The sequence below is a fragment of the Octodon degus genome, unplaced genomic scaffold (genome assembly GCF_000260255.1).
Source record: "Octodon degus isolate 3935 unplaced genomic scaffold, OctDeg1.0 scaffold00158, whole genome shotgun sequence".
Lineage (NCBI taxonomy): Eukaryota > Metazoa > Chordata > Mammalia > Rodentia > Octodontidae > Octodon > Octodon degus.
In genome coordinates this window covers 6110528-6130020 of record NW_004524734.1, presented here as the reverse complement: position 1 = coordinate 6130020, position 19493 = coordinate 6110528, and the positions used below count along the sequence as shown (strand labels likewise).

The 19493-nt window shown below is 39.4% G+C and overlaps 1 protein-coding gene across 4 annotated transcripts in view; it reads left to right on the top strand.

Annotated features, from left to right (window-relative positions):
• Positions 1-19493, top strand: part of Atp8a1 (ATPase phospholipid transporting 8A1) — a 230926-nt gene that overhangs the window by 88543 nt on the left and 122890 nt on the right. For 3 of the 4 annotated variants that reach the window (XM_023702739.1, XM_004642660.3, XM_004642661.2), the window contains 3 exons: positions 4283-4327; positions 15654-15726; positions 18444-18549. In XM_023702739.1, the coding sequence (XP_023558507.1) occupies positions 4283-4327; positions 15654-15726; positions 18444-18549 (224 nt within the window). The remainder of the gene's footprint in view (positions 1-4282; positions 4328-15653; positions 15727-18443; positions 18550-19493) is intronic. The other variant, XM_004642662.3, reaches the window with a different exon arrangement.

Here is a 19493-nt window from a genome sequence, read left to right as displayed (position 1 = left end):
GTGACCATTTCATGAAAAATTTGAAAGGTGCATGATTATTCCTACACACACGATCTACGAAGAGAAATAGATGAAAGTAGATATGCCTATTCATTGGGGGCAGGAAAGAGTGTGGCTAAGAATTAGTTCAAACTACATAGAGAAATGATGTTCCAAAGACGATTGAGTAGATTTTTCACACAGCAAAGACAGGCTGTGAAGAAGCAGAGACACTGCCTATGGGCAGGATGTGATACCAACCGCAGGGCTGAAGCCTGTTCTCGCACCCATCCTCTCATCCGAACACCTCAGACAAGAGCAGCTCACTCCCTCCCCTTCTCCCGGGGCTCGTGAGCAGGAGTGCTGCAGCCACACTTGTGGCATCTTGTACTTCCTGTTCTACTGGCAGTTACCCCAGAGAAGAGAAGGAAAGGCCCTGTGAGTCAGCATTTTCTCATATTATGCGTGAGCTGTCCTGTCTACGCCAATGTTGACTTTCGTACAGATTCATTCACAGATATTATTTCTACCATAAAATATTTAATAATTGATACCTCTTTTCACTTTGTGCAATATTCAGTTAAATAGACAGATTCTTTAAATTATTAATTATTGATTGGGAAACTGCACAGAAAGCTAAAACAAGAGCTAGTCTCTCTTCTGCATTTTACAATGTTTTTCTTATTCTTAGAATAGATCCATAAACACTCCTAGGAGGTAGTTCAAGAGTCCTTGTGTGTCTGCTGGTGAAAACATCATTGGCCACTATAAGAGGAGGGTGGGTTTGACCAAGATATTGTCTTCATATAGATTACTGTGCCAGTGGAACAAGTTTGATTTGGGGAAAGTAGCATTTCTTAATAATGAGGGATAGTTCTAAAACTTGACTTCTAGCTTTGCCTTTGATTCATCATGTGACCCTAAAGTTTATAGTTTCTTTTCAGATATTCTTGATGCTTTAAAATTCAATGAGGTGGGAGATCAGACCTCTAAGATCCTTTCTCAGATAGATAGGAACTTTTGACATGTTTAGAGATAAAATACAAAAGTTCCCTTGTTTACAAAGTTTAACTGTATAAATATTTCCTCTTTGGATGTTGTATCATGCTTTCAAAAATATCAGAAGCCATGTGGAGTACAATGAGTTATTAAGTTGCTTCTAGTAATCATATATTCATGACACATTTTCTTCTGGGTTCCTTAACTCACTTAAGTTTTTAGTAAGCATTGCCTACCCCACCCATCCAGATGGGCATTTGGGCTGTCAGCATTGTGCAGGGACTGACACGCGAAGGCTTTGGCAAAACCAGCACTCTTGACTGTCCACATAGTCGGTCTAGCCAACGTCCAAGTACGACATGTAGGGGGAGAAAATATTGATGTCCAGCTTCCTGTGGGGATTTCTTCTGGGCAGCTAAACATTTTCCTGCTTGCCCATAGTAGGGAGAGATAATGACAGATATAATAGTGCATGCATTTGTGACCCCACAGAGGAAAGCAAGGTGTTTATCCCCCACCCCCAGATAGGAAAGCAAGAGAAAGTGACCTAAACTTTCAAGTACCAGGAACTACCTTGGGAGTTACACGTTTAATCTGACCCTTCTTTGAGGTGTCTAAGGAGGAATGGAGAGCCGGTTTACCTTAGGTAGAGGCAGAGGAGAGCCCCATTGCATTTCGTCGGTCCCGAGGCTCGAAGTCTCCTGGTAGCAGAATCTTTAGCCAGTGCTATGTGTACCATCGTTTATGAGAAGAAAATATAACCCCCAAAATAATATTTCAGAATTTTAGTAAATTTTCTCATTTCACTTTACCTATGACTAGAATTTGCCCTTTGGGATTTATGATAGGCTCCAAGTTGAGAAGATTATATATATAGTTGGAAAAGTTTTTTTAAGTATTTATAGTGATTCTATTGTAGAAAGCAGCCTTGAGTTTGAGATGCCCTTGTTTAAACTTATTACTTCATTAGATCATTTTTATGAAACATAGTTCAATGTAAATTAAGTATATCATTTGTAAATTTAACTTATTATACAATAGAAGTACTGCTGTTAAACATTTCTTAAAACATGATTTCAGCAGGTTGCTTCCTGTACGAATGTCAGTTTTATCATAGTTATTTGAACACCAAGAATACCCAAGAAGCTATTAGGTCAGCGGCTGGGATTCTAATGCTAGAAAGGTTCTAATACTTATATCATTACGCACCATGTTTGTCAGCAATGTAGAGGTCTCTGAGGCCAAAAAACAATGTATTAAGCAAACTAGACGATTATGTGGAAAAGCCACTGAGTATTAAATCATTTATATTTTCTGGTTAGGTAAGACAAGTAAGATTCTAATAAATAATCTTTATGTATCAATATAGCCTATGAATGCTTTACACATTAGCATTTTGTCTAGAGGTGTGTTTGCCAAAGGATTAGCTATTTCTCTGAGAAAAAAAATTGGCAGTGAGAAGCCTCACACCAGTCATAATCCTCAGCACCAAGTTCTGTTACAACTGGCAAACTGCACTCACTATGACAGGCGGTAAGTACAAATCAAGACTATTTATCTATTCACGTATCTCAACAAATTTGGTCAGTCTCCTGTGTACACCAACTGACCCTTCGTTAGGGATAGAGCTATATTAGCCAAAGTTAATATGGTTCCCCTCTCCTAAAGTTTGTAGTCTAAATGAGGATTAAGCAATGCTAATGAAGTAATCATACAGTCAAATATAAAACCTGAACAATATAAGGCTGCGCATCATCTCTGATGGGGGTTGGTCTAATCAGGGAGGTCAGGGAACACTTCCCAGGAGAATGATGCTTGAGCTGAGGTCCTAGAATAAATGAGATTAAATAAAAAACTTGTTGAGTGGCTGCCAACCCTGGCATACATGGCTCCTGCAGATAGAATCAAGAGTAGATATGCTCTCGACATTCCCTCCACGCACTCACCATTCTGCCAGGGCTCCACCAGGCTAAGGGAGAAGCACTCTCACCCTTGAGCTCTGGAGCTACTGAGATGTATGACTTACGAAGAAACAGCCCTTCTCCTGTGAGTGAGATCGAGAGCTAGGGCATAAGACCAGTGCAGCTCAGCACAGCCGTGACCCAGCGTTTGCAGGCCCTCCTTTGGCCAGGTCCTAGGGCTGGAGTCCTAGCCTTGAGGATGATCAGAAGTGGTTGTCTTCAACATCATTCTGTAGCAGTTGCCACAGAGCTTCGTAGCAGGCCAGCTCCTTTTGGGGGCCCAGTGAAACCTTGCTCGTAAGCATACACAAAAGCCTTTTAGTAGGAGAGAGGCTAATAAGATGAAGGAACCACTTGTAACTGGGATGACAGAGTAGATGCTGCACTGGAGGCAGTGCAATGTTTTGGACAGAAGGGAAGCCCTGGAATGTCCATGTTGTGGTCAGGTTGATGAAAAAGAGCAGCCTGGACATTGAAGAAGTAGGAGAAATGTGTTTTCAACAGAGTTTTTTGCATGTTTGTGAAAAATAATGACTACATTTATACTGAACTCACATTTTTAAATTTAACTATGTCTAATTTAACTTAAAGGAAAAGCATCAAATGAAAATATATCATGAAAGGAATGGGACATAATAAAATCTACTTGCTCTTATATTTTGGACTTCTTGGGACTGAATACATGATTGGCTGGTTGAAACGAAATATATACCAAGCAGAGTGTACCCAAGTTCAAACGGATAACATTTGAAACTATTACTGAGCACATTTTTTTGTCTGAGATGAAAATCAGCTTGAGTCAATTACAGGTTTAAGTAAACATTTTTTTAATATTAGTCTTTTAAAATGTGGTTCATTGTATGGTGGCCAAAGTTCTTTCTAAACTGTATAGTATTTGGCAGATTTTATCAATGTGTTAGTTTGTTCCTAGGTATTAAGAAATTTGTTTCATTAAAACAATGTGTTCTGATTATATAACGTGATCACGTTATGTGTGATTATATAATTAATGTGATTACTCTTCCATTGACTTTAATATGTATTTAAATTACTAAGTTTAAATAGTTCTTACTGAATCTTGAATTCTACATGAAGTTGATGACCTTCATGGGGCAGATTGGCTGTCCAGTTCCAGAACCCCTTGGCAAAGCAGCTTAGTTACCATAAATCATCATACTCTACTTACTATACTAACTGCCATTCTTTCAGAGTCAACTAAAAGTTCATTCCCTTAACGTTTTAGAGACCCACCTCTCAGTACTTCCCTTGTTCATGGTTGTATGTGTTCAGCCTTTCTGTGATTATTTTTCCTTTCTTTCTGTCCCTCCTCTCGCTTTCTGAAGCCATGCTCCTGAACCTGAGGATTATGGGTGCTCGCCTGATGAGTGGTAAGCTGTGTGAGCCTTTCTGTCTCATTGGTCTCTTTGAAAGGTCCGTGTTTCATCATTTTGCTAAACACATTTCACTACTTTTGAAAATAGCATTGCTCACCAGGTGGGATGACGAGGCTATAAAGTAGACGTGTTTTGAAGTCAATTGAATATCTGATTTTCTATTAAGCAACCTTTATAAACATTGCATAAGCACTTAGTTTAAAGGGTAGAGTTGTCAGAGTTCTATATTATTTATCTATAATGAGGACCGTAATGATCAACTTCAGCATTCCAATCCCTGGGCTGTGAACTACCTAAGGTGTCAGCTAGGATTCCTGAAGCCAGCTTGCTCTGCAGCTCAGCAGTGCCCCCTTCTGCCACTTTCTGTACACTGCAGAAAGGATGCTGCTGAGACATAACCCACACGATGGAAATTTCCTTTATATTTTTCTTTGCTTTTCTTTTTCTTTCTTTTTTTCTTTTTTAAGAGAAGAATATATTTATTGGGGGAAAGAAAGCTGTCCAAGAGAGGGACAGAAGGAGGACCCAAGAAGTGCTCTTCCAGGGATTTTTTTAATTAATTATTTTTATTTTTTAAATAATTTTATTGAGAAACAAATAGCAGTGAGACAATTTCAAAACCAATTACTAGCACAGTTTTAATAACTAATACATTGCATATCGTTGTCTTAGTAGTTATTCGTTGTACAAGATGCAGACATGATAATCTGTCCACAAACACTATTAGAACAAATCTCTCTATTCAGTGGTCCAAGAGAATGCAGCTGTGTATCTAGCTTAACTATTTTGAACATACAGATACAAAATGGTTGTTCATTTGTATCCCCCTTTTTTGTTTAGTTTTGTCAGAGAAGGCTATTCCATTGTCATTTAAATATTGTAGGTGCCTGAATTCGGCAAAATATTCCAATATAGTCCAGTAGTCCATAATAGTAGTGGGTTTTCCATAAGACTGGCAATGACAGAAGTTGTTGACTTGGCCGGGGAGAAGGCTCAGTGGAAAAATGCTTGCCTGGCATGTGCAAGGGCCTGAGTTCAATCCCTGGTTCTGCCAAAAAAAGAAAAAAAAAAGTTGATGACTTGAGCCTTTTATAGCTTAGCATATTAATATGGCTTTACTTTTTATACTTCATTTTTGTACTTTTCTGCTAGATGATCAAGACCAAGATAAAGCAAGCCCTATATAACAGGAAATGTAACTTTTGTGTCTGATAAGGTCAGTTAAATCCCCTCAGGATTTATCCTGAAATCCTGTACCACAGTTTGTAGAACCTTTGTGTCAGCCATGTGGATGAGTAACGGCCATTACTTGACCAGTTTGCTCTTTGTTAAAGCCTGAGAGAATGTTTTCTCTCCAAGGGACTCTCCTTCGGCACACTCTACATCATCGATCACTTCTGTGGCCCCATAATCTCCTTGATCAGAAAATTTGAGACACAGCTGAGTTACAAGATGTTACAGTACAGGCTCTCCTATGTCCTGAATCTTCACTGACCTTGAAAGGCTAGGGCCAAAATGTTAGCTGTCCTTGCAGCCCTTCTTTTTCTCTTAATTTTTGGTCTATGAGCTTAGGTTATTAACCATCCACAAGAGAAGCTTATTAATATTACCATACAACATAGGCAGTTGAGCTTAAGCTCACTATCTGTCTGAATATAAAACATCTTAGGCATAGAATGGAACAGGTATTTTCCATCAAGTATTGATATGTTAAACTTTAAGTTCCTACAGAATATGATGAAAAAAATACTTTAAAAAATAGGAACAGTTACATATATTTTTCATTATTTTGATAAGTCTGCTAAACAAGAAAGGGAATTTTTTAATGAAGTAATTGACACAAATGTTCATATACTGTGTTACCTAGCACTACAATAAGCTGCAATATAATTAATTGTAGGTCTATCAAACATGGTGTGGTATAGGCTTAATTCCATGCCTTTGTTACTTTTATTTTAAAACTCCTATGTATTTACATTTTGATTTAGGGTTGTATAAATTTCTTTTGTTACTTTATAATTCACCATTGGTGGAAAATAAAAGTTGATAAAATGGATTCCTTTAGTGATGATGACTATCAAATATTCAAGATTTAGTTATGCTCTGTTAGATTATATATGCATTTATGATTAAGCCATACTTCCAATATACATTGCAGTTCAGCAGCACTTAATATTTTTCAAGCTGAAATTTATTTTAGAAAAGTGGAGATTTGCTAGACATGCTCAGCACACCTGCTAACTCCAGGGCTTAACAGGCAGCCAGTTCACGTGAAATTGACGAGTCTTCACACTCCGAGCAGCACACGTTTTGGCACAGCTGAACACAGCTACATTCTTCTTAGCATTTTTTAAATGCGCCAAAGCACTTTATGATTGGTGGACAATTCAAGTTCAGTATGACATACAAACTTATTTTTTAAGGATTTTAAATACAACATTAACAAAGACTTTTGCTATCTTTGTAATAAAATGTCATTTTTATGTATTTGGATTTTATATCAGTAAAATAATTGCCTGTGGACTTGCAGAGATGAAAGAGCGAATATTTCTTGAGCTTCTGCTGTGTCCTCAGTCATGGAATGGCCACCATGGATGTGGCCTCCAATCTGACCACCCAGAGGGCTGGGAGATAGCTCAGCAACATTGAGTGCCTGCCTGCAAGCACAAGGTTATGAGTTCAACCCCCAGTTCCGCCAAAAAAAAAAAATGTCATTCGAAGTGACTGTCCAAGTTTGGTCCCTGGTCTAGAATTTGGCTGTTGAACAAGTTACTCATTCTGCCTGAGTATCCTTACCTGAAAGACATGAAGACCTGGTTGGTGGTAGTAGTGACACCCTTGGGAAGTTTCAAGTATTAAGTGAGATCTGTTTCTAAAATGCTTTGAAGGGCTTTTAGACACAGTAGGCCCACACTGAGTGTTAGCTCTGCTGGCCCACATTCAACCCCCATGACATTTTTGACATGACCTTCTTAAAGTTGATAAAATTTAGGCAGAGAAGCTGGTAAGGAATTGAAAGAGTACAGCTGCCTCACACAGGAGCCAGAGTTAAAATCTGGCGTAGCTCTAAAAAATATCTGCTTCAACACAAAATAGCTTTGCAACTTGAGGTTAATTACAGTTTCTTAAATTCTCCGTTTCACTGAATATTTTTCAATGTTGAATTCATTTCAGTAATGTTTTGTGTATTTAAGCAAGAGCAAGCAAACCAGGTAAATTTGACCGATGGAAGGAAAGTTCACACACTGAAGTTTGTACACAGCTTTCTACATTCATAAATCTAGTATTTTCCCAAGCTCATCCAGGTGGCTTTATGTCCCCGGGGAAATCAAGGTCAGGTGTGATCCTGGCTGACCCTTGTGCCCCAGGCATCTGACTTTTCCTGCTGCTGGTCTTCAGGTGTGGAGCGCAGATGGCTGTAAATCAGAGCTCTGCAGGCGAGCTCCAAGCAGGCTGCTCAGCAGTCTCACCTTTCAATTTGAAATCCATATGTGAAACTTGTGAGTTGTTTATAGTTTATAGTTTACTATCTTATTTGAATGAGTCTTTGCCACAAAAATTTAAAGTTGAAACATGTCTATTACAAATGTGATGGCAAACCCTTTCAAACACACATTCTATTGACAATAAAAAATAATAACATGAGAGTTGTAGCTCTGTTCACCTAAATGTATTCATATTAGTCAAATTTCCCATCACTGGAACAAAATATTTGACACCCACAACTTAAAAAAGAAGGTTTTATTGTGGCTTGTGGTTGCAGAGATTTCAGTTTGTGGTCAGCTGGCTTTGAGGCAAAAGTGGCAGAGTAACAGGGTGTGGCAGAGTGACAGGGTATGGCAGAGGACGGCTAGCTTTTCAGCCCATGGCAGGCAAGAGGCAGAGAGATGGAAGAGCCAGAGTAAGAGATACCTGCAGAGGCACACCTCCAGTTACCTGCCTCAGACTGCGCATTGAGCCAGGGACTCATTGTGGAGTAAGCCGCTGCTGAGTACGTGGTCCTCAAGATGCAGTTATCTATCTTCTAAAAGGCCTACCTCAGAGTACAGGACACCTTGGCGAGACATTTTAGATCCACACTATAACAACTGGAATGGAGTTACATAGGTAAGATCGCCTCCCGCCAGTAGCTAGTTATTCCAGCAGGGGCACCATCTTCCCATCGCTGCCCCCAACCTTGCATAGCACGTAGAACCACACAGATCAACTCCCATCCTTAGAAAACACTGCCATGTCTAAATTAATAGTAGCTGAAGTGTGGATTTAAATAAAAAGATCTTTCCAACATCTGTGTAGTCATTAAAATGTTTCTTTGCAAAAGCAATATATTTCCATAACATTTTTTTTCTTTTGTGGCAAATTTCAAATATAAATAAAAACAAAAACAAACAAAAAAACAAAAACAAAACAACAACAACAAAAAAAACCAAGCGCCCATTCCTTGCTTCAGCAGTATGCCCCAAGGCTGACTTTAGTCCATCTATCCCTTCCTCCCACTGTTTTTTTACTATAAATCCCAATAACATATTATTTTAGCTTTTCTTAACTATTTATTACAGTTGCATATTATTCTTTCTGATTTTTTTTTTAAGCAAAATGATAGGCTGATTCTTCAGGGTGGTGAAAGTGCTCTGTACATGGTCATTTCATTGTGGTTTTTAGTATTATCAAAATATTCAACAGATAGTACTGTTGCCTGTTTTCTAGTCACTTATTTCTCATTTCTTTCCGATCTATGTTGGAGTAAATGGGATTTATTCACTCTGCTGCAAAAGCTAGGCCGGCGAAGCGTCCTTCTGTTGTGACCATGTCGTAATGAGCTCTACCACGGCTAAGTGGGCGTCAGTCTTCCAAGCAGCCCAAGTGGCGGGGAATGTATTCATCCCAGTGATGCAGGCTTTCACACAAGAGATTTGGAACATCCTCTCTTACAGCTGTGTAGCTGCCAGGAAGACTTTGAGTCAGCAGAAAACTGAGCCTCTTTATTTTGGTCAAAGGTAGCTTTAAACAAACATACTACTGAATTTAATCCTTTATGCATATTCTTAAATTTGCCTCAACTTGTCCCTTACTAACAAAGTAAGTGCTAAAAATTAAATCTTCTAACACAGTATTACGATTTGGAAGCAGCAGTATTGTTGAAAAGCAGGGCATGCAGACCCTTTGGAGAGACAGTGCTCTATGGGCTTCCCGTACCGAGTTCGGCCGAGATCCCCGCAGCAGAGTGAGTGCTCCAGGTTAGGGGAGTGGGCACAGCCCCGGCTCCTAGACAGTGCTGACCAGGGAGGAGCTGCTCTTCGGGGTGCTGGTTGCCTGGTAGAGCTTCCTCCTGACAGATCTGGCCTTCGAGGAGTCGCAGCACTAACTTGGAGGCCACCCTCACTGGTGAGCCGTGAGCTCATCCAGGAAGCCAGTGTCCCACTCCACCTGCCACAGGGGGCTGGGCTACCAGGCAGGTGCTGGTATTCGGCCTTTGTCCTCTACTCAGTCCATTGTGAAGCATATCATGGGGCATGCCAGAGGCTTGTGTTCCCATGGCTTCCAAAATAGATTCCAAGACTGACAGGAAGTTGAGAGAGGCAGACAGACAGACACAGATAAACATAGATAGATAGATAGATAATTAAATATATAACAAAAGATATATATATATATATATATCTTTTATTCCAGGATCAAAGTTACATTAATTCAAGGATTCAATATAATAAATGATTAAGGTAGAATGACAGCTACTCACAGAACTGGGTTTCTGGCTCTCTTGTGATCATCACCAGGTAACCATTACATATCTTTGAAGATGTTGGGGTGCAAGCACAGCCAGTCCCCCATCCAGAGGTGAGGAATGCCGTGAGTGCCAGGGTATCCCTAGGGCCTGTTCTCCCAGCCTGATCACTGCAGATCTCTGCTCAGTTTCTGTTGGCTTATTTTGTTTGAAGCAGCTGCATAAGAACTTGGGAAGTCTGCTCTAGAAGCCTGCAGCTCTGTACTCAGATTAACCTAACATGCCTGGACGGGCAGGGGGGTAAGAGAAAGCATGCTCTTCAGGAGCCAAAGGCCAGGGCAGAGGGCCTGCGGCTAGAAGCGTGCAGTTCTTCGTGAGAATTCCCCAAGGGAGACAAAAGAAGCAAGTGTGCCCTGCTCTTTGTGAAGAGTGCCAGTAGGAAACTGGGGGATCTGAAATCTGAGGCTGGCAGCGCCATGGAAGACTTGCAAGAGTGGGAGCAACACAGTGTGAATGGGTGCAGGGAGCGACTATAGGGGTTCCCACTGAGATCTGCTTGTGGGCTACGAGTGTACCTCAGTGAGAAAGAGTATATCTGAGGCCCTGGGTTCTATCCCCTGCCGACCACCACACACACACACACACACACACACACACACACACACACCTCCTACCTAGGAGGAAGAAACAGGGCTTTGGCTCTGTGGATCCAAGTCTCACACTTGCACTCGTAGCAATCCATATGAAGTTTCCTAGCTCTGAGTTCTGCAGGTACTCACCCAAAAGCTGGCCAAAGGTCAGAGTCACCCTCATCACATTCAGGGAGCCACTCACTGTCCAGCATATAATTCTGGGGACACAAGAAGGAAAATCGCCACTAGAGGTCAGTGATAGGAACATATGTGATCCCAGGAGCAGGCTGTGGGCATGAGGGGAACCACCCCAGATGCAGCAAACACTGGGGGGAGAAAGGGGTCAGGAGAGACTGATCAGCCTCAGCTTCTTCCCAGAGGGATGTCTAGGAGGCACACCACACTGCAACCCTTTCCAGCCTGCTTGTGACACAGTGGCCCCAAAGCACAACTTCCTAGAAAAAGTCATTGACTCTGGACTTAATGATGAATTTGGAGAAAAAACTGAGATCTCTCATAGTAGTCTGTGCACACCTGGCCAGGGCTGGGTCAGCCTCCCTGTCAGAGGCTAACTGCAAAAGCAGATGCCAGTGCCCCATAGATGTGGAAGAGTGCTTAGACCAAGCTGTCTCTCATGCCCACGCTCAATTATTACGTTAAGCCAAGAAAACCGATTCTTAGACCCTTTGCCTCTGTCAGGTCATACTTACGTGTGTGTGTCTCATTGCCTCCCAGTAAGAAATGGCCTCCTTGGCCCCTTATTCTCCAATGTGTTATAACTAAGTATATATGTATATCTTTTTCTTTTTCTTTTTTTTTTTTTTTTTTGCTGGCTTTTTTTTTTTTGCTGGCTCAGCCCACCCTGAGGGTAGGGCTGACAAAACATGGTGCCAGGGAACAAACCATGGTCCCGTGCGTCTGCCCAAGCTTGCCTAAGCAGGCGCTTTAGGCTGCTTGAGCTATCTCACCAGCTCCCCCCAAGCATATTTAAAACAAGGTACATATGCAAATTCAAGTAGTGTGAGCTTTGAATGTGGCTAGAGAATTCCGAGGGTTTGCATGTGATTGTATTCCGACATGGGCAAAAGTTGCATATTTTTATCTTTATAATGTAGAGTGCAGGCACCTCGCTCCTAAAGAGACAGGTGGCCCACGTATGGCTTGGCCAAACAGTTTTCTCTACTGAGAACATTTGGGATGTTAAAGAGTTTGGAGCTTGTCTTTCTGCTTGCTTGTTAAAGTTCGCAAGCACATGCCCCTTGTGCCCATGACAGTGGTTAATTTTATAAAATATAAAAGTTGTTTACAGTCACGCTGCCTCTGTCTTTGTGTATGTATTCCTTGTGTAAGTGTATAGGGCATACATTTGGTGATGTGTAGGCTGTGTGCATGTTTCAGATAACTGACATCATTTTATTTTAATTTTTAAATTTATTTTTAAGTCCACAGCACACTAACATGTTACAAATTCCAATGGTATAAAATGGGGGAAAAGTTTCTCCTCCTTCTGCCTTACACCCTCCATTTCTCTGTCTAACGCCACTGAGGGTGGCCAGTTGCAGGTGTCACCCTCCAGACCTAGGCTACAGATTTAATTTTTCTCTCACATTTTGAAACAAAGTGAAGCATCCACACCGTTTTGTATCAGCTCTGCATTTGGTATGTGTCATTGGCTCTTTCTTACATGCCATAGAATTTTAAGGCCAGACTTTTGGTTATTTCTCACCTTTTGCTGTTAAAAACATGGTGCAAAAAAGAAATTTGTCCTCGCAGCACACACTTCACTGCCTTTCTGTGGTTACAGTAGCACGGAGAGGTCTTTATTCTTACTGAACTGATAAATTTCATTTGTTGGATTATGAGTACTAATGGAATGGATGTGTAAAGCCATTTATGTGTAATCTATGACTTGTATGTTTCTCGTTTGCTGTGAGTCTAATGTATTGTTGATCTTTTTTTTTAATAAGTGGGAATTTTTCCCCAGCCTATTAACTTCGACTTTCTCTTTGCCTGCAGTAGTTTCTGTTATGCAGAGTATTTGCTGGTACGAAGTTGAAGTTATCAATACTGTTTTCTCTATGTATAAAACCTATATTTTTCTCATTCCTGGGGTTTTTTTCCATATGTAGAATATTTTTGTAAAATAATAGTTCTATCTGGAGTCGATTTTTATTTGAAGTGAAAGGTATGATCCCCAACATTTCCTTTTCTTTTTAAAAAATTTTATTTATTTATTTATTTGGTACATGGTCTCACTACACAGTTCAGACTCCTAGTGATCCTCCTGTCTCAGGCACCCCAGTGCTGGGATTACAGGCACGTGCCACCATGTTCAGTTACCATGGCCTGTTCGGCAGGGGACGGGCACATCATGCGGCACCAGGGATTGAACTTGGGTCCTTGTGCTTGCCAGGCAGGTGCTTAGACCACAGCGCTATCTCCCTTGCCCCTTGCTTTTCTTTTTACTGATCTCATATTACACAAATTCTGAACTTTGTAAAATTGATCGTCTGTGCTGTCCTGTATGAACATAGATATTATCGATTAGAACATACACTTTCTAAATTTTCTCTTAATTTTTATTGCTATAGGAATTCTCCATTTTTCTATAAACAGGAAATAATTTTTTATAATGCACTGTGGCTTTTAGTTCTGGCTGCGAGGAGCTGCAAGCTATTGACTTCGTGAGCCCTGTGTTCACTCTCACCCTTTGCTGCACTGTTAACGTTCCCTGCCTTACTGGTTGTTACAAAACACCATATCTTTGTCTCCTTAAAAGCAAAGTGCCACTTGAAATTGTCTCAGAAAAGAAAGATCCAACAAAATGTTGATGTTGGCTTCATTTTTATTTGCCAATTGTTTGCAAATACTTACAGTTTTATCAGCTGATAGTATATACTATTTTTGTTACTTTTTAGAATAGTTCTCATCTTTCAGTGATATGAGCTTCCTAATTTTATTTTTACTAAAAGTGAGTGGTTTGCAAGATTTTGGAGCACAGTGATAATAACTCTGTGCCTGACTAAAGAAGGAATTGGTCTCAGTTTTTCACAATTTGGGGAAGGAGGCCACTTTCTGGGGGAAGAGTTAATATTTAAATATTGTCTATGGTGAAACCTTTGCTGAGAAATGAATGGGCTGTGTCTGTGTAACTATTTCAATTGCACATCTTAAATTATCCAACTATAAATGCACTTGAAAGTTGTATCAATTATGACAACTGGGATTTATGGAATGAAAAAAATACTAATGAGATTAATAAGACACTTCAGATTGATGAAGGCTTTTAGTCTGGAATTCTTTGGAAAGAAATTAAGACTTCCTTACGCAAGATGTGATTGTGGATATTCTTTGATAGTTCAGTTTCCTTAACGACATTGGAGAGTATTACAAAATTGGACAGTAATGGGACTGAACCCAGGGCCATCACACTGAGCTATGTCCCTACCTTTTTAATTTTTTTTTTTTTAATTTTGAGAAAGAGTCTCTCTAAGTCACTAAGGCTGGGTGTGAACTTTTCCTCCTTTGCCTGGGCCTCCCAGAGTGCTGGGTTTACAGGAGTTTGCCATCACATTCAGCTTAATGATTACATTTTAATAAGAAGAAAACTTTGTAAATCCCCAAGTCATAAACTTTTTAGTAAATCACAGGATTTGTAAGGAAAATATATGCCAGTTTTTCTATCTGCCCGTTGATACATTGTTTAAAAGTTCTTGGGCTGTTTCCTCCCATCTTTGAAACTAAAATAATCATAACAATGATATTAGTAATTGTTAATTTTGCCTTCCAGAGATATGCTGAGAATTCTAAACTATGACATACTAATAAAGATGCATTATAATTCTGATAAATACTACACTGAAGTACTACATGTAAATCAAGGTGTATTTTATTCTAAACTGGGAGGGTGTTCCATTGAAGACATTATGTGTATTCTATCATTTTTACTTCTGTCTCCTACACTGATTTATCCTTTTCAAACTGCTGTCTTTAATATGTGGAAGTCTTGATACTTGGTACATGGGCATTTTTAATGCTTTTCTAACCTGTACGAGTTGTAGTTAAAATCTTCCTGGGTTGTAATTCTTTCTTGCTGGATACATTGTTCTTTCTGTGGTAGATTCTGAAACGTTCTTCTCCTGTGCACAAATTTATATGCATTTTTACTCTGTCTTTCACAGTATACGCTCTTGTTTTGATGTTCTGACTTAAATGTTTTTTGTTATTCTTTGGACTTTCTTAAATTGTATGGCTGTTAGTTAATGTTGGTTATAAACTGACTCTGTTTGTTTAATATGGAGCAGATAATACACTTGCTGATCCAAAGATAGCCATAGACAAACATTCCATCCACTTTTATGATGAACACTTGTGATATGTTTATAACTACTGGCTCAGGTATTTGTTACTGATAGATGTTGGCATATAGTTATTTTTATATAATTTCACATGAAAATGATGAAGTGATAGCAGTACAAATACAGTAAACATTTGTTATGTAGCTAAAGTAAAATAATATTTTATAACCTCATTCATGCCCAGAACCTTTTTTTTAATGTTGCTTCTTTTTTTTTTTTTTTTTGCGGGAACCGGGGATTGAACCCAGGCCCTTGTGCTTGCCAGGGAAGCACTTATTCTACTGAGCCATCTCCCCGGCCCCTTTGCCCAGAACCTTAAAAACTTAATTTTTAAATATTCTGTGACTATGTAATTTAGCTCCAAGAAAATGAACTGTAAAATTAAAATATTTCATTACATTGCAAATGCCTGTCACATTTTAGAATGTGTCAATATGTTTTATGATAAAATCCTGAAAACTGTGGCATCTTATTTAGAAATTCAGGCCATATATATGTAATTCATTCAAAGTTTACAGGCATAATGATTTGCTTTAAAAGTGAGTGACAAATAAATCAATGAACTTTATAAATGAGCCAGGTTGCTTTATTTTTTCTTCTTTTAGGCAAAACTCACAGTTTGGAGATGAAAAAACATTTAGTGACCCATCATTGCTGGAAAATCTCCAAAATAATCATGTAAGTGACACTAATTTAAATCAGTCTCTTCAATGAGTGAAAATCAAGTATCTCTCAACTATCTTCTGTTTTTGTCTCTGTGTGTGTGTGTGTGTGTATATATATATATATATATATATATATATATATTAACTTCATGATCACTTTAATAATTTTCAAAATCTCTTCTAAATCACTTATACATAACCAACATGAATTCATAATAGCTGGAAATTTAGTTTTGATGCTATCATTTACATTCTATCATTTTAAAATGTTTAATTCTATGTAATTGTAGAACTCTATATGCAGCAACTTGCTCTTAATTTTAAAAAACATTTCCTTGTTTATTAAATAATTATTTACTTATTTGTTATCTTTTTGAGACCAGATCTCACTGTATAGTTCAGGGGGCATTGAGCTCCCTTTGTAGCCTAGGCTGGTCTCAGACTCGCAATGATCCTCCTGCCTTAGCCTCCCAAGTGCTGGGGTTATAGGCATGTGCCACCATGTCCAGCTAAGAATTAATTTTTTATAGTAATTTTATTAATCCTTAGAGTCCTAAAACATTGAAAATATTATGAAAGTAAAGTTACTTGCTCATTATCATAAAGCCACTGCCAAATCACAGTAGGAACTTGACATCTTCCATTCTGTGAATTTACAGTTATGAAGCTACTGACTTATGAAGCTACTGAATTATTCTGATTCCAGCAGATTAAATTACAAGGTCTCTTGGAATTTAAGTGTTTTCTCACAATTGCTCAGGATCAATATGTCCAAAGTTGAACTTAGGATCACTGTCCAAAAACACTTCCAGCCCAGGTGGATTTAACACATCTGCCTTTGGGTAGAACCCTCTGTTCACATGGGTGCCTTTGCATGTGATCCTCCCCCCCAGAGAGTCTTAGGCAAAATACTTACATCAGTCCCTACAAAGCCTAGAGCTAGCAACTTCTGCACTATTGTTTACTCAGCTTCAGTAAGTTTCTCCATCACTAATCTTGTCACTTTCTATGAGCTCAAGGCTTCGCCTTTTATACCTTCCTCTCAACCTCTGTGAGGTCTCTTATGAGACTCCAAGCCCTTATCAGTGCTAACTTCTAGAATATACACCAGGCTCTGCTTTAGTTCTCTCCAGTCCAGGTTACTGCCCTAACCAGACTCCTTGTTTCCATTTCATTCCCTCCAATTACTGTTGTACCAGATGGGTGGAATGTTGCAAAGCAAATCAAGTCCTGTCCCTTTCCTATTCACATCCACTCTTTGGCTCCTCCCTTGATTCAGAGTTTTGTCATATGGCCCACCCACATGGCCCAAGCCAGAGGCACCAGGCTCCCCTTGAGCTACTTTTTCTTTGTTTCACCTGAGACCACAGTGCCCTTCAGTGTTCTCACACTTCCTTCTTCTCCTTGGGACCTTTTCAGATGTGTGCCATGCTGACTGGTGGAAATCATTTCTCTTACTTCTTCCTGAGGCTCAGCCCTGGTCTCCTTTCTTGAGAATAATCACTGGCTATCCCCAGTTTCCTTTTGTATTTGTACAGTCTCTTTAGAGTTTTTGGCACACTGTCAGTAATCCCTGTGTATGTATTTGTGTTCCATCCCTCTACAAGTCTGAGTGTCACACACCAGACCATGTCTGTTTTCTCTGCTTTTTCTAAACTAACAATTTTTTCAACTAATGTTATGATTAACCTTTCTAATCTCTTCTCTCAGATTTTTTTTAATGTATTTAGTACAGTGTCTACAGGGTCTCACTACACAGATCAGACTCTAGTGATCCTCCTGTTTTCAACCTCCCAAGCACTAGGATTACAGGTGTGCACCACCACACCCAGTCTCAATTGCTGTCTCTGGGCTCCCTGGGGGCAGGGCGAGCACAGCAGGCTCTGGATCAAGCCCTAGCCCTTGTGTCTGCCTAAGCAGGTGCTTTAGTCCACTAACCTATCTTCTCAGCCCTTCTCTTTGATACTTGATTTTTACTTTTTACCCAAAAAATAAAGATATGTTTTTCCTTTATAAATTTGAATATTGTGTCCCTTCCTCAAAATGTAGACAGGAAGAAGTTTAACTTTATCTATCTCTCTGTCTCCTATAAATGCTTTAGCTCCCTGCTAAAGGGTCGGTCTCCTTTGCAGTCTATGTAGGCCACAAGAGTCCACGCAGGAGCACAGGAGTAACTCAGTTTTTTTGTTTTTTTGTTTAGTGAGACTTGAATTAGGTAAATATTATTGTATTTGGAAAAAGGGAAGGCAAGACATGACAGAGAAATCCCTTGTCCTCATCACCCTAACCCACAGTAAGATTAAATGCCCCAAATTTAAGCCTGATAAGGATTTACAACTGGATAAGTGAACATTTTTTTGGGGGGGGGAATTAGAGGGACCGCCAGGGATTGAACTTGGAACCTTTCACTTACCAGGCACGCACTTATTCCACTGAGCCATTTCCCAGCCCTAACATTTTAGAATTTCTCTCACATGCTCCAAGGACAGAATTCATCTTTTTTTTCCACCATACTATTCCTGTTTTGCCTTGTATGTGTTTAGAAAGCAAATGAAGTGGTACAAGATGAATGGAGGTGGAGAAGTGTACATCAGCTTCCTCGCTGATGGTAATCTCATGCCCCCCCCCACCATGTTTGGTAGTTGTGCTCCTGATAGACAGATGTAAAGTCGTCTTACAGTCACTAGTGTCAAAAGGCTACTTTCTGAGTTATGCATTTGTTTCTCCCAGCCAACTGCGCCTATCATCTGTGAATTTCTTACCATGATGGCGGTCTGCCACACAGCAGTGCCAGAGCGAGAAGGCGAGAAGGTCATTTATCAGGCTGCATCGCCAGGTAAAATGAACTTTACCAATTAGAGGAACTGTGGCTTTCAGGATCAACAGTGCATATGTTAAAATGTGTACCTCTGTACTTGTCATTTTAGGTCTACAACATGTACTATGTGGGAATTTAAATGAACAAAATTCACACATGTGTGAATAAAAATAGTTGTATGTGCACATAGTAATTTTCTCTTTGTAGATAACTAATAAGCAATTAGTCATAAGTTGTTTTTGCACAGGAATAGATCTGCTTACCTACAATAGTGATACAGACGGCTACAAAGCACCATTTGCTCTCTTCTCCTGAAAGTGACAAGGAACTTGTTTTGTATTTACCTGGATATGGAAAGTTTTATGCATTTAAAAGGATTGTATAAAATATTAGCACAGTTGTTCATATTAAATATTTAGATTTAATTTTAGACATCTATTCATTATAAATTAGGGAAATCAATCTGATAATTGCCAAATGTTAGGGAAAGGAGACCATATTTTGGAGAACTCTTGGTATTTTCAAACTGTATCCTAAGCCAGTGCCATGATTTATAAAATGCACTAATCTCCTAAAAATGGAAAGAAACATGTACCTCATATAGTTAGAATAGAGCCTATGTGAATATTTTTAATCCCACGCTGTCTCAGTATGAAAATATTTTCTAACCTAGTGATGAAAGTGGTTAAGTATCAATTCCCTTTAATCAGTTTAAATTGAATCCTCAAATAGCAGTGCTAGTTTTTCTTCATTAAATATATTAGAATATAAAAAGGATAAAACTTAAAGACATTTTTGTGCCAATCATTTCAAGAAAGGTTTTCTTAAAAAATGTTTTCTGGGCTGGGGAGATAGCACAGCAATCTAAGTGCCTATCTGGCAAGCACACAGACCTGAGTTCAATCCTCGGTACTGTATGCCATGCTGGCCCTGGAACACTGGGCACACTGTAGCAAATAAAT